The following is a 12,659-nucleotide window of genomic DNA, read 5'->3' on the forward strand; positions in this document are numbered from 1 at the left end:
CCCCCCACACACACACACACACACACACACACTTTTTTTCAACCGAAGCAGAAAAACAGGGACCCGTGTCGCCACCCCCCGCGTCCCCCAATTTCAAAATGGTGATTACGCCCTTGGTTTAAACTGATGTTCAAAGTCTTCAGAATATTTTAAACTTTTATGGTCACAAACAAAATCACACGTTTATTTTGAAAACATTTGATCAATTTCCGGAAAGTTCTTGGAGAAAAACAGTGAGCTTCACCTTCCTGCACAAGCGCGCTCACTATCGGTTTCTTCAGGACACAAAGATATTTCATAAACCTTAACCACAAGTTCAGAAAGAAACTCTTATCAATTTAATCCCTTTATACAAAAAACATTTTCTACTAAAATCCCACCTATAGAGAGGCAAAGGTAGGTAAAAGTAGAAAAAAGTATAGAAAATGAGTTTTGGACTTTGACCCTATTTGCCAAAGATCTACTGATTAACTAAAGAATGTGTCTCTGTGCGCCCATTAAAAAAAATTATCTATTTTTTTAACAACCAGAAGAAGTAAAAGACTAACACGAGACAAATAGGGCAAAATCGATGCTTTATTCTGAAAACTACAAAGCTGGAAAAAAACAAGCCTTCAAATGACAATAAGATTGTGTCATAATTGATTAAATAAGAAGAAAGATTAATGAGAAAAGTTAAAATACCCATCCACAGCAGGACGATGGCAATACAAAAACAGCACACAAGTATAGGTGATTTTTTTTTTTTTTGGCAAAATCCACAGCCCTCCATCAGAGGGAACAGTCTTATCTCTGGCACACAACACATTATGCATCAGCTATTTCATGTAACCAAGATCAATGTTACACCCTGTTCATTGCAAAACTGAGAACACACACGCACACACACACACACACACACACACACACTGCATGTGAGCAATGAAGAGCTTTTTGTTGAGGATGCATATTGCACGATTAAAAAAACAAAAAAAACAAATGGTGGACGACAACAAATATGTACATCCCTGAAATAAACAACAAACTCAAACTGCATGGATAGAACGATGACATTCTGTGTGCTAACGTGTGTTAGCATAGTGCCGCGGAATAATTCATCACACTGTCATCAGTCTGCCAGGCTCACCACTCTGTCACATCAAAACAACTCCAGCTGAAATCCATCACATCATCGCTGTCATGTTGTTTCTCACACGTATTAATTTGTTATTCTATGAGAATATAAGGATCTTCCTATAAATCTGATTAATGGCTTACAGATTTCAGAACATCTCATCTGACACAACATAATACTTAATGTGTTCTTAGTTGTTGGAGCTGCAGCTACGTACATAAATATTATAAAGTTTCTAAGAAGAGATGCCTCGTGGCACCTTGGTGAAAGGGTTCAAGAGTTCCTTATTTCCTGTACAGGAACCCGACCGATCAATATTTACAGCATGATTATTAACCTGTTGATCACAGCTTAAGTGCGGTCTTGGCTTTCTCCTTCACTGCCTTGCAAGTTGGCGCACAGTGGAAAAAAAAAAAAAAGAACGATGTTTGACATCAGCAACGAACCATCCTTACAATCAAAGGCCCGAGTAGAAAAAAAAGGTAAAAAGGGGAATTTAAAACTCGTAATCCTTCTCGGCCATGTCGATCGCCCAGGCAAACTTCTCCCTCTGCGTCTTATTGTAGATCTTCTCAATAGGAACGCCCCACTTCTTACACCTGGACAGAGCGGACAAGGAAACAGATTCAGCAAGAAAAAGAGGACAGAACTGAGGTCTAAAGAAAGTGCAAAACCTCCCAAATTACAGTCAAATCAGATTTCACCGTGTTTGTGTTGTAAGTTATTTTGATCCATTTTAATTCGTTTTGCCAAAAAAAATTACAAATAATAATAAAAATAAACCTTTTGGTCAGTATTTAATAACCTGAGTGGACAGATTTACAGAGAAAAATATAAATGCTCTTTAACTTTTAGTGATCATTTTAATATATATATATWTTTTTGCACATGAAAACAACACAATACTTTTTGAGGACTTTGGCTCTGGAGATAAAATCTTTCAGTTCAAACAAAATCTAATTCTGATTTATTATATGCTATAAATACAATAAACCACACCATCAAAAAATGGTCTTAAGACTGGTCTCAGGACCAAGAATGGTCTCGGGTACTACTAACAATTAAAGACATTTACAGTAAAAACCTGGTACATACAGACATTAGCTGTGCTTAAGTGTTAAATTTAAATATAATATAAAATACACAGTAGAATTACATGAACAGAAAATACACAAGTAAATGCACGAACACCGTTTTTTTCTAAGAAGTGCCACTTATTATCTGCAGCTTACGTCGCCTTTTAGTTCCTTTTGATAAACTAGTCTGGTTAGTTCTATTTTCCCTGTTAGTGTCAAAGAAACGTTTAACTTATTTAAAGCGAGAAGTGGACTGATGTCTTCTCACAGAAGGTAAGGTTCAGCTGGCTGATTCTCAGGCTTTACTGTGTCGTCATCTCTTGTGCTCACTTTCTCACACTGTAAGCCACGTTCCCATGCACCGCCCTGTTCGAGGGAACCCCATCCCTGACACAACAAGCAGGCGACGCACAAAAGGATCCCAGCGGCCATTGTGCTCCGGGACGAGGTTCTCTAGAAATAGCTTTGGGGGCATCGGTTAGGTGGGGCGGGGCCGCAGTTGCCCTCCTCTGAGGCTGGGCCGTGCGTTCAGCCACACAGACAGCTCCTCGCTGGCGGTCCCATGTGGTGAAAGGAGTGATGTTTGGGGACGCTCCCTTGCTTACAGAAACAAACCCCATTGTTCCTCGCGCTCACACGCTTTTCTTCCTCTATTCTCCTTGTGCAGCCGTTAGCTTTTTTTTTTTTTTTGCTCCCACTGCTCCTTTTCCTACAATGCAAGGCCATTTCCTGCCTCTTTTTTTTCACCACGGCTGCCCCGCACGCCCTGCCACGCTCAAGCTCCTCCGTGCAACAAGTGTGTCAGCGCGAAACAGAATAATAATAAAAAAMCACTTCGCTGTGCGGTGTAAATACCAAGCGACAGAGATGCGGGGGTCCAGGTAGTTGAGCTTGGAGGTGCCCAAAGCGATCTGCTTGTTCTCCTCTCGGTCTGTAGCCTGAACCTGGAGCTTCATCAGCTGCTCTTCTATCCTCTGTACAGCTTTACGCTTCAGCTCAACAGCCCTGAAAACCACACACCAGACATAGAAATGAAGATTCAAATGGACTGGAAGGACTCAGATTAGCATAAAAGCTGCGATGCTGAGACGAACCAAAACAAAGAATTACACTCAAGTAACACCTTTAATTTGTTCCTCACACATTTGTACATATCCAAAGCCAGTTGGCTTTTACAAAAATACACCTAAAAATAGTTAGGTCATACAGATTACGGCCAGTTTGGATGTTGTCAGTCCATTAAATGGACGTTATTAGCGGTTATCAGTCCCATAGAATGGCTTCAGACTGTCCCGACAGTGCCCCCTAGTGGGTTACTAGTGCCATATACATTGGAATGCAACAATCTGCTACCTCCGGAGTCCGGTCTACTTTATCGTAGCCCATGTTATTTTCTCTAAAATTAACCTTAGTGGCTTTATGCCTCATACTAACTAGCTGATAGTCTGAAGCCATTCTATGGGACTGATAATGGCTAATAATGTCCATTTAATGGATGATAACATCCAAAGTGGGTGCAGATTAAGAGTTAACAGCGTTCAGGCGTTCTTACTTTTTGCTCTTTTCATCATGTGAAGCCTTGTGATCGGCTTTGGCTGCCTTTAGCTGCTTCCTGGCTGCAGAGAGTTGATTTTGTTTTTCATCGATCTGCAATCAAAAACATCACAACCACAAGACGCTGAGTAAGCAAAGGAACATCTCTGTGGAATATCTTTGCCTTTAACGTTGACAGGGGAAAACAAATAACATCACTGTTTGTTGAGAGCAGCAAAACCAAACATAGTTTGTGAGCCAGAGATTTACCTTGGTCTGAAGATTCTGCATGGACTTCTCGAATGTTTTGGGTGGAGCTCTCTGGTGGTTACACAGGATGGCCACGGCTCTGTTGGCTCGGTTGTATGACAAGATCTTAGCTGGAATGTTGTCATCAGCTGGAAACACAAACACAACRCAGGAGGGGAACTTTTAAATGACTACAATTGTACAATTGTACTGTGAYGACGTATTAGAAGTATTTACAAACWCTCCAAATGTTAGCGTGTAAGATCCTGCACTGGTTAAACGTGCTTTGACTCACAGCAGGAAAGTTCCTTGAGCTGCTGCTGAAGGGTGATTGAGGCGTTGTAGGTACGAAAAACTTTGGCTGTCAGTCCATCCATCAGTTCCTGTAGGTGCTTATTCAGAATGGACGTCTAAAAGAAACAGAGGTATAGATAGAAACAAAATCGAGTGATACAGAACTATCATCACAAATATAGACAGTTTGCTTTTTGTTTATATTTAAAAAAAAGTCAACGTAAAATGATTTTGTGTTTCTTACGTTCAGTCGGTCGAAGAGGTCATCTTCACTCTGTTTGTTCTCTAGAAACAACTGAAGATTTTTGAAGACCTAATGAAAAATAAGCAGAAAAACACTTAGATTCAGGCTCCACCTGAGTTTTTAAATGGATCATGACACGTMAGCCAGAAGAAGCAGTGAGTTTTACTGTACATGTTAACAGTCATGTGTTTTTAGCAAAATAAGGTTATTTTGTCAAGTAGACAGTGTGGTACATACTGTACAGTATAACTGAGGGTTTGTAATAAAAAAAAACTACGCATCAAGTGTGTGTCTTGTTGAGTACACTCCAGTAATAGCAGGAAACTCTAAAGCAGAGCTGACGGAAAGCTGGATCCGATCACCTGCCTGTGCAAACATCCTCCAGAGTAAAAAGGTCTTATCTGCTTAAAACTGAAATCCCAATCTGTCCAACACACACAAAAAGCCACCCTAATAAAACCACAACTCATTTTTTTCCCTCTTTTGATGTAATTGCCACTAATCCTTCACCCTGCTCTCTTTTTTCTTACACTTTCTCACCCTTTTCTCCACTGGGATCTTGTTGTAGTAGCGGATGGAATCTTTTCCCAAGAAATCGAACTCCACCACGTACTCCTGGTCGTCCAGCTTGGGGTACAGTTTGATGTGCTCCACCCGCAGCGAGCAGCAGCCGACGGTGTCTGCTGTCTCGCCTTCCTCCTTTTCGTTACCTGCCCTCAAGGCAAGCTGCAAGAAAACCAATCAGATATTCAACTTACTGTCGACAATTAAACAGAAAAAAAAAATCTAGAGTTGGTTCTATGGATATAGGGTACCCCTGAAATAAAGGAAGCACCAAACTACTCATTGAAATACATTTTTTAGAGCCAAATATTAAAATCAAACTAAGACGTTTTAGTCACCTTGTCAATAAAATAGAGTGCCACGGCTCTTTGTCTGATCCTCATCTCCTTTGACTTCCAGTCTTCCCTGTACTGAGCGCGAATGCGATCAACACACTTCTTCAAACGCCGGGCAGTTTCGTATTTCTGCCAGTCTTTCTCCCCCTGCACAAACACAAACACACCTCAAGTCAAAGGACAGTGGATCAGTCAGGTAGCAGAAAGCCACAGGAGGCTGATGGTAAGAGAAGACCTTGATTCTGGAGCTGGGGTTCAACATGATGTACTTGATGGAGCCCTGGATGTTCTCCGTCCATGAGGCTAACCAGGTCACCTTGTTGTCATGCCGAATCTCCTTCCATTTTGTACCTGGGGGCGGTTTAGGGTGCTTGGAGTCCCTGTATGAAAATAGGCTGCTTTACTACTGACTTTGGCCTTTTTCATTAAAGAAACTTCAGTTGGATGTATAATAGTTTGAAATATATAACAGACAGTTACAAAAATGATTTATTCYAGATAGTTAACCCTTTCACCTCCTAAAAAACAGTTTAGGATTAGCTTTATATTGCAAACACTGCAGCTGTGACACATTATTGGAGCTATTATGTTCAATATGTGAGGATCAACACGTCCTTCCTGGGGTGTGTAATTGTTTGTGCAGATACAGTGTACTCTGACAGGAAAACTGCCTTTGACACGATGCCAACAGTGTGTGTGTGTATGTGTGTGTGTTGTTATACATGCCACAGGCACTCTCTATTCTGTGCTTTTTTTGTGACAACCAATTGCAACAAATTAGCTTTCTAGTAAGCTAACATGTACCCTTCAGGCATGGGAGGGCACAGATAAAATCAACACTAGTGTATAAATAACTCCCAGCAATCACAACCGGATGGACAGAAGATGAAAGGAGCAGATAACAGAAAAATGTTGAACACAGAAACATGAATGGAGAACCACAATAAATGTAATTTAATTTCCTGAATGTGAACTTTTGCGAAAGCTTCCACACAGACTCACGCTCATCTTATAATTCCTACAGGTAATCATTGTCGTGTTGTTCAACTTAACGACGCTTCCAGTGGTTCGACGGGGCCACCTTGTGGTACAACTCGGATCTACACACTTTAATGACAGCATCTTTCTGCCTCCCAGAAATCAAGTGAAATAATAAAAAGTCACAGCTGTAACAAAACAAAGATAATAATGAGGATGAGATTACGCACTTGCTACAGTTAATAATGATGTCTTCAGGTCTGATGCGTCGTTTCAGCATCCCCATCTTTGGATGGTCACCTCGTCCTCGAAAGAGTCCCGGCGGCTCGATGCGGAAGTTTCCAATCCTCTCCTTGTGGTTGTCCATGATGCAGAAGCCGTACTCTTGTAGGAGCCGCTCGTTTTCCTCTTTGATTTTCTGCAGTGTGACGACACCGTGAGTGACTAATTCCACCACGTTCAAAAGACTCCCAGGGTGAATGAAAACCTACTTGCTTCTCCTCCTTTGACATCTGCTTGCGAGCCTCTGATTGGGCCTTGAAGTACTCATTCATCTCCCCGAAGTCACACTTATTCAGGTCTGTGATTTTTGACTTCTCCTCTGACGTCATTTCCTAAGATACAAGAGATTTATGCAACACTTCAGTTTAAAGCCTCGAAACTATCCTAGTTTGCGTGTCCGTTCTACCCACCCTTCTCCAGTCCTTAAAGAAATTCTTCCTAAAGATGTCTTTCGTAGTGTACTCGTGATCCAACATCTTGGCAAAAAATGTGGCTACTTCCTCTGCTGGAGCACTGAGTTTCATAGGCTTACCTGAAAATACAGATTGGAGTCTTGGCTTGAAAAAGAATTAATCAGTACTYACGTGAAGATAAGCTTACCGTCGTAGTAAAATTTGACTTTGTCAGGCATGGGTTCATAGGAAGGAGCRAACACTGGACCTTTATGCTCAAGAAAACGCCATTTGGAGCCATCGGTGGATCGCTCCTCCTCCCACCTTGTAACCACAAACACAACCCATTGGAGAAAAGAAAGTTAAGGTTTTAACTAACTGTTGCTGAAGTGCAACGCTACGAAGATTATTTTACCATTTCCATTTCTCTTCTTCCTCTTTTTTAGCTTTCTTTCCCTCTGATGATTTTTTGTCTTTTGTCTTCTTTTTGTGCTTGACGTCCTTAAACACAGTTAAAACACCAAAACCTATTTATATGCTGAAATCCAAGGTCACAAGAAGTGAAAAATGAACAAAAACTTAAATGTACCTCATCCTCCTCATCTTCTTCGTACTCGTGTTTCCTCTTCTTGGCCTTTTTGTCATGTTCCACTTTGACTTTTTTCGGCTTGTATTCAAACCTGTCGACAGTTGAAATGTTGAATGTTGAAGCCCCGGTGTTCAAATTCAAATGATCAAACGTCAGTGAAAATACCTACTCTTCATCATCACACTCTCGTTTGGAGGTTTTGTTGTGCTTCGGAGATGGATAGAAGCTGTTGTCGTCTTCGGGCTCGCTCTTGATGGCAGCAGGACTTTTCTCTCTGAGTCACACATTGGATTATTAGTAAAACAAATAATTTACTACTAGTTAGGAGACGGCTCCATTTGCAGTAAATCTCATGTGACTGAGCTACGCTGCTTTGCTTTCATCAGTGTGTTACTGCGTACCTCACATATCCATTTTCCTTCTCCTTTTTATGCTTGTCTGAATGAGACGTTTGATTCTGTTTAAAATAAAGGAAATCACAGCAGATTATTGAACTGCATGTCAACAGCTTTCGTATTTTTAGAGCGGATGTAAAACAAAACGGGCCATCTGGCTCTTTAGGCAGTGTTACATTTTGTTTTCTAATGAGGAAAATCTCCTAAAGCTATTGGAAGATAATAAGTGTGATGCTGATAAGTCAAAACAAGTAATACTGGAAAAAAATGCTGATGAACGAACCCTGTCCTCCTTCCTCTTCTCTTTGTCTTTGTGTTTCTCTCGGTGCTTGTCTGAGCTGCCATCGCTGTGCTTCAGCTTCTCTTTGTCTCTGTGTTTCTTCTCAGAGTGCTCCTTCTGTTCGCTGAGGGTCACAAGTCACAAGGGTCAAATGCAAAGGATCAAAAGAAGCAGATAGACACCGAGGATGTTGCTGACACACAACCACCATCATTTTTAACATGTAAAGGCAGCACCATAGACCACAGCCAAAAAAGAAGTATATCTCCGTTAATTAACTGCAGCCTACCACCGTTTCAGTTTTCATTTTCTTCATTTTAATGTTGGTACGAGGACACGTAAAACTTAAGCGATAAGAAAACAGATTTTAAAAAATAAACACAGATTCGAGTGCCGTCTTATTGTTCGCCAAACAGCAAGAGAAAAGCATTATCCTACCTGTTGCTGTGCTTTATTTTATCTCTTTCTTTGTCTTTCTTGTGATCTTTGTGTCTGTGTTCCTTTTCTTTGTGCTTGTCTTTATGTTTGTGAGAGTCTGCAACACAATAGAGCTTAATCTGTACAACAGCATTAAAAAAAYAACACAATATAATACACAACATGGCTCGTCTAACAATATGTTAAGACTACCAGTGGGTGATGATTCCCTTGTATACGGTATGATGCAAACATTAAAAGGGTTTGACATGCAGGAAGACAAAAAAAAAAAAAAAAGAAAAAAGTTGTCAGCGCTGCAAAACAGGTACACGAAGACAAATTCTCAGAACATTTTCACAATGCAAAGGAATGAAACAAGCAACAAAACACAAGCAAACAGACAGACTATTTCAGCAGGTTCTTTTTCATCCAATTTTATGCAAGTATGTGAATAAAATGTTTTCGGCTGATACTTAAATTCAGAGTTATAAAGTAACTAACAAATACTTCTGTACTGTCCTTAAGTAGAATTTATCTGTATCTGCATTTTACTTGAGTAATTATTTTTCAGCCTACTTTTTACTTCTACTTCTTACATTTTAACCCAATTATCTGTACTTTCTACTCCTTAGATTTTTTAAAAAGGCAAGAAGTAGAAAGTCGTTACTTTTATTTCATTACTTGTTTTCATTCCAGATTGTAATTGTAAAAAAATAAACATTATCCATATAAACTGTGCCTCCTAGATAGAGTGAATTTAATTGTGGTTGAATGAGGAGTATATAAAATTCTGATACCGTAGTTTGAACACAAACAAATCATGTCACACTCCAGCAGGACATAATCATTAAAATAAAAGGACTGTACTTAAGAAGTATTTGTATTTCATGAATTACAGTATATTATTACATTTGGCCGCAGCCCTCAGATAGATTTTTATTTTGGRGAAAATGTTTGGGCAGCCTTGATATATATATAAATAAACTGAAACAGCTAGACTAGTGCATCCTAAATTTAACATAAATTAATTATTTTAATACAACAGTCATTTCTGCATTTTTTGGGGGGGAGGTCACCTCCTAATAAATGTCATTATGTAAAATCTAACTGCTCATTTTAAATCAATACTTTTACTTTTAATACTTAAGTTCAATAAATATCAGACACTTTAAGACTTTTACTCAAGTAATATTCCTAAAGGAGACTTTAACTTTTACCAAAGTATTTTTGGTAAAATACTTGTACTTTTACTCTAGTAATATTCCTAAAGGAGACTTTAACTTTTACCAAAGTGATTTTTTTGGTAAGATACTTGTACTTTTACTCAARTATCACTTTGTGGTACTTCATACAACACTGCTAAAATTACAAAGAAAAGAAAAACAAACTATCAATCAGTTTGCAATAGTTTGTTAGCCTGTTAGTGGTGTCTGTATTTTAGCCACACAGTGACTTCTTTCTAAAAAGTTCAATGTTTTAACACGTTAAAAAAAATTGCTGAGGATGAAAAAGTGCAGTTTGCACACAAATTATAAACTACTCCATTGTGAGTACTTGAAATAAGGTGTTTTTTTTTTTTACAAAATATTGGCAAAGATATGGTAGTTAACAACATCAGAATGTAGGCCTAAATACACCCTAAAACAATCACTGGGCTAAAGCTGTTGGCTAATATGCTTTGTAGGTTTACCCAGATATTCAGCTCATCTTTGACCCAGTGATTGATCCAGTTTAAGCAAAACTTGGACCAAATCAAACCTGACTGGACCTGGGTGTAATAAGTAAAGCTGGAATGCTATAAAATAAAATGATATAAGATGATGCCAACTTGATAGGCTTAACAATAGCTTTATTTTGCACTAGACAGTGAGTTTGAGTTCCTTAAAAGACCTACCTACATGATGAGTGGTTATATTTAGCGTGTGTATGCTTTATAATTTTTTTAAGTTCACTGCTTATATTACAACATGTTTTCCACAATTATATAGACAGTACTCACTTGACTTTGCACGGTTTAAACAGCTTTTAATTTACAATGTGGTGAGCAACATATTCAAAGCACCAAACATCACGCTTATTCTAAAATTAAAGCTGTTATTGACATTTATTTGCAGCTTTACATGTTAAAACAAATAAAACACTGTGTGAAACACCTCAAATATGCAAACTAGCTRTGTGTGGATCAATAAATCTAAATTTGATCAAAAATCAAAATATTGATACTTTGATACTTCAGTCATKTCAGGAGGGAATGTGTAAGCACTGCATGCTCAATCTGTGTTCAGTGCATTGATGCCATTATGTTCATGTAATATAAATCCAGACTCAAGTTTTCATTTGTGTAGTAGTTCTTGATAATCAAACAATAATTTATTTTAATGGTTTTATAATTTTACCTAGTTTTTTGTTGTTGTTTATGTTTTTATTGTTTTATGTTTTCACATATTTTGTTTGACTGTGTCTTCTAATTGGTTTAAAATTAATAAATTACCCAGATGTCTTGTATTCTTTAGGAAGTGGTGATTTGAAATACACAACTTTTTTTCTTCTTTTTTTTTTTCTTCTGGGTTTGCACAGTGTATCAGTATTGGATCAGTATGATTTTGGTGGCATTTATTGAAAATCAATAATGCAAACTCAACTACTGCCTATATAATTGTGGAAAATTRGTTATAAGTATTCAATATAGAATTATAAAGCATATACAGTTATTTATGTTTGTCAAGAAATTATGCATTAGGACATCAAAAGGAAAAGGTGTTCTAAACTTTTCTTTTATAAAAAGGGGGGTGGAGGTTATAATTGAATTAAAAGTATAAATGACAGCACAAGACATAGAAGCTCAGTAATGAGGTGTAACTTTGTGTGTGTGTKTTGAAGTTTTAAAGCCATGCGTGGATAAATGGATCTTATAGGGAAATGGAGGCAGGGGGGTGTACGGGCAGAGAGATTCTCTCAGCCCCCAGCTCAGCCTCCATATCACGGCGGACAGCTGGCTCACAGAGCGGCGCCCTGGATGCTGCACAGAAAAAGAAAATGGCGCAGAGACTAAGTCCTCAGCCCCAATTCCACCACTTTCGGCTCCAAAATTGATCACATGAGCGCATTCATATCAACACACTGAGGCATGCAAAACGAACAGGAAGCCAGGCTCTATCAGAAAACCCCATTAACTGCAAAAACCGAGGGTGACAAATGTGCATTACAGCCCCTCTTTTTGAACAATAGCCGCAAGAGAGTGGAGGAGAAGGGACTTAGTCTCTGGGACGCCATTTCTGTCCTTTAAAAACTAACAGTAGACAGGTACAAGCAATGTCGGCTAAAATCTGTCAGCATGAATAAGAATCACCTTCGGAGGACCTACCACTTCCTTTAGTGCCGCAGCTGACCTGAAAATTGCGAGAAATTTTTATTTAATAATTCAATTTTTAAAATGCCGGTAAGCTTCGGTTGTTCAAGTTTCAACTAAAACATCTTTTGAAGACGATGTTTTACTAAAACAGTAAACACCCATCATAACCATAGAGTGGTCTAGAAAAGCAATAAAATACTTAGTTCTCAGAGTCATGAAACATAATTCTTTGCAGTTATTTCATGTCCTGGTGGTTTATTATTCGTGCGTTTTTAATCAGGTTTTAAAAGAATTGTTAGAAACTATCAAAAACATGCCAACCAACAAGTACCTGGGAGTCTCCGCGTCCATTTTCTCCATTCATGATTTGCTTATTATCATAAAATATTTTTTACAGCAGGTAAAGTTCTCACAGTAGACGACTGATCGGGATGCGAGGTTCAGGGAAACCTAATGACAGCCTGGAATGGAGTCCCGATGTTTACCAACTGCGCATGCGCACTCCTAGGAAATACGCTCAGCACGGTCCCATCAACACAGAATACAGTGGTAGACAGAATTACAA

General features: G+C 38.8%; 1 protein-coding gene across 2 annotated transcripts; it reads right to left on the bottom strand.

Moving 5' to 3' along the window:
- Window positions 1-558: 558 nt before the first annotated feature.
- top1b (DNA topoisomerase Ib) lies at window positions 559-12,581 on the bottom strand. Of its 2 annotated transcripts, none has more exons than XM_014017244.1 (21): window positions 12,426-12,581; window positions 12,092-12,131; window positions 8,764-8,860; window positions 8,329-8,449; window positions 8,052-8,107; window positions 7,820-7,924; window positions 7,651-7,741; window positions 7,477-7,562; window positions 7,270-7,385; window positions 7,080-7,201; window positions 6,879-7,001; window positions 6,618-6,805; window positions 5,645-5,789; window positions 5,413-5,556; window positions 5,051-5,236; window positions 4,511-4,579; window positions 4,268-4,382; window positions 3,994-4,121; window positions 3,743-3,837; window positions 3,046-3,195; window positions 559-1,713 (listed from the first exon to the last, which is right to left on the bottom strand). In XM_014017244.1, exons 1-21 carry the CDS (start codon window positions 12,456-12,458, stop codon window positions 1,611-1,613), a joined length of 2,313 nt encoding a protein of 770 aa, XP_013872698.1. In that variant the 5' UTR covers window positions 12,459-12,581; the 3' UTR covers window positions 559-1,610. The 2 variants fall into 2 exon arrangements, with proteins under 2 accessions (XP_013872698.1, XP_013872706.1); XM_014017252.1 differs by having other exon boundaries at window positions 12,107-12,131; window positions 12,426-12,550.
- Between the last annotated feature and the right edge of the window lie 78 nt (window positions 12,582-12,659).

Source organism: Austrofundulus limnaeus, unplaced genomic scaffold (genome assembly GCF_001266775.1).
Source record: "Austrofundulus limnaeus strain Quisiro unplaced genomic scaffold, Austrofundulus_limnaeus-1.0 Scaffold3, whole genome shotgun sequence".
NCBI classification, from domain to species: Eukaryota; Metazoa; Chordata; class Actinopteri; order Cyprinodontiformes; family Rivulidae; genus Austrofundulus; species Austrofundulus limnaeus.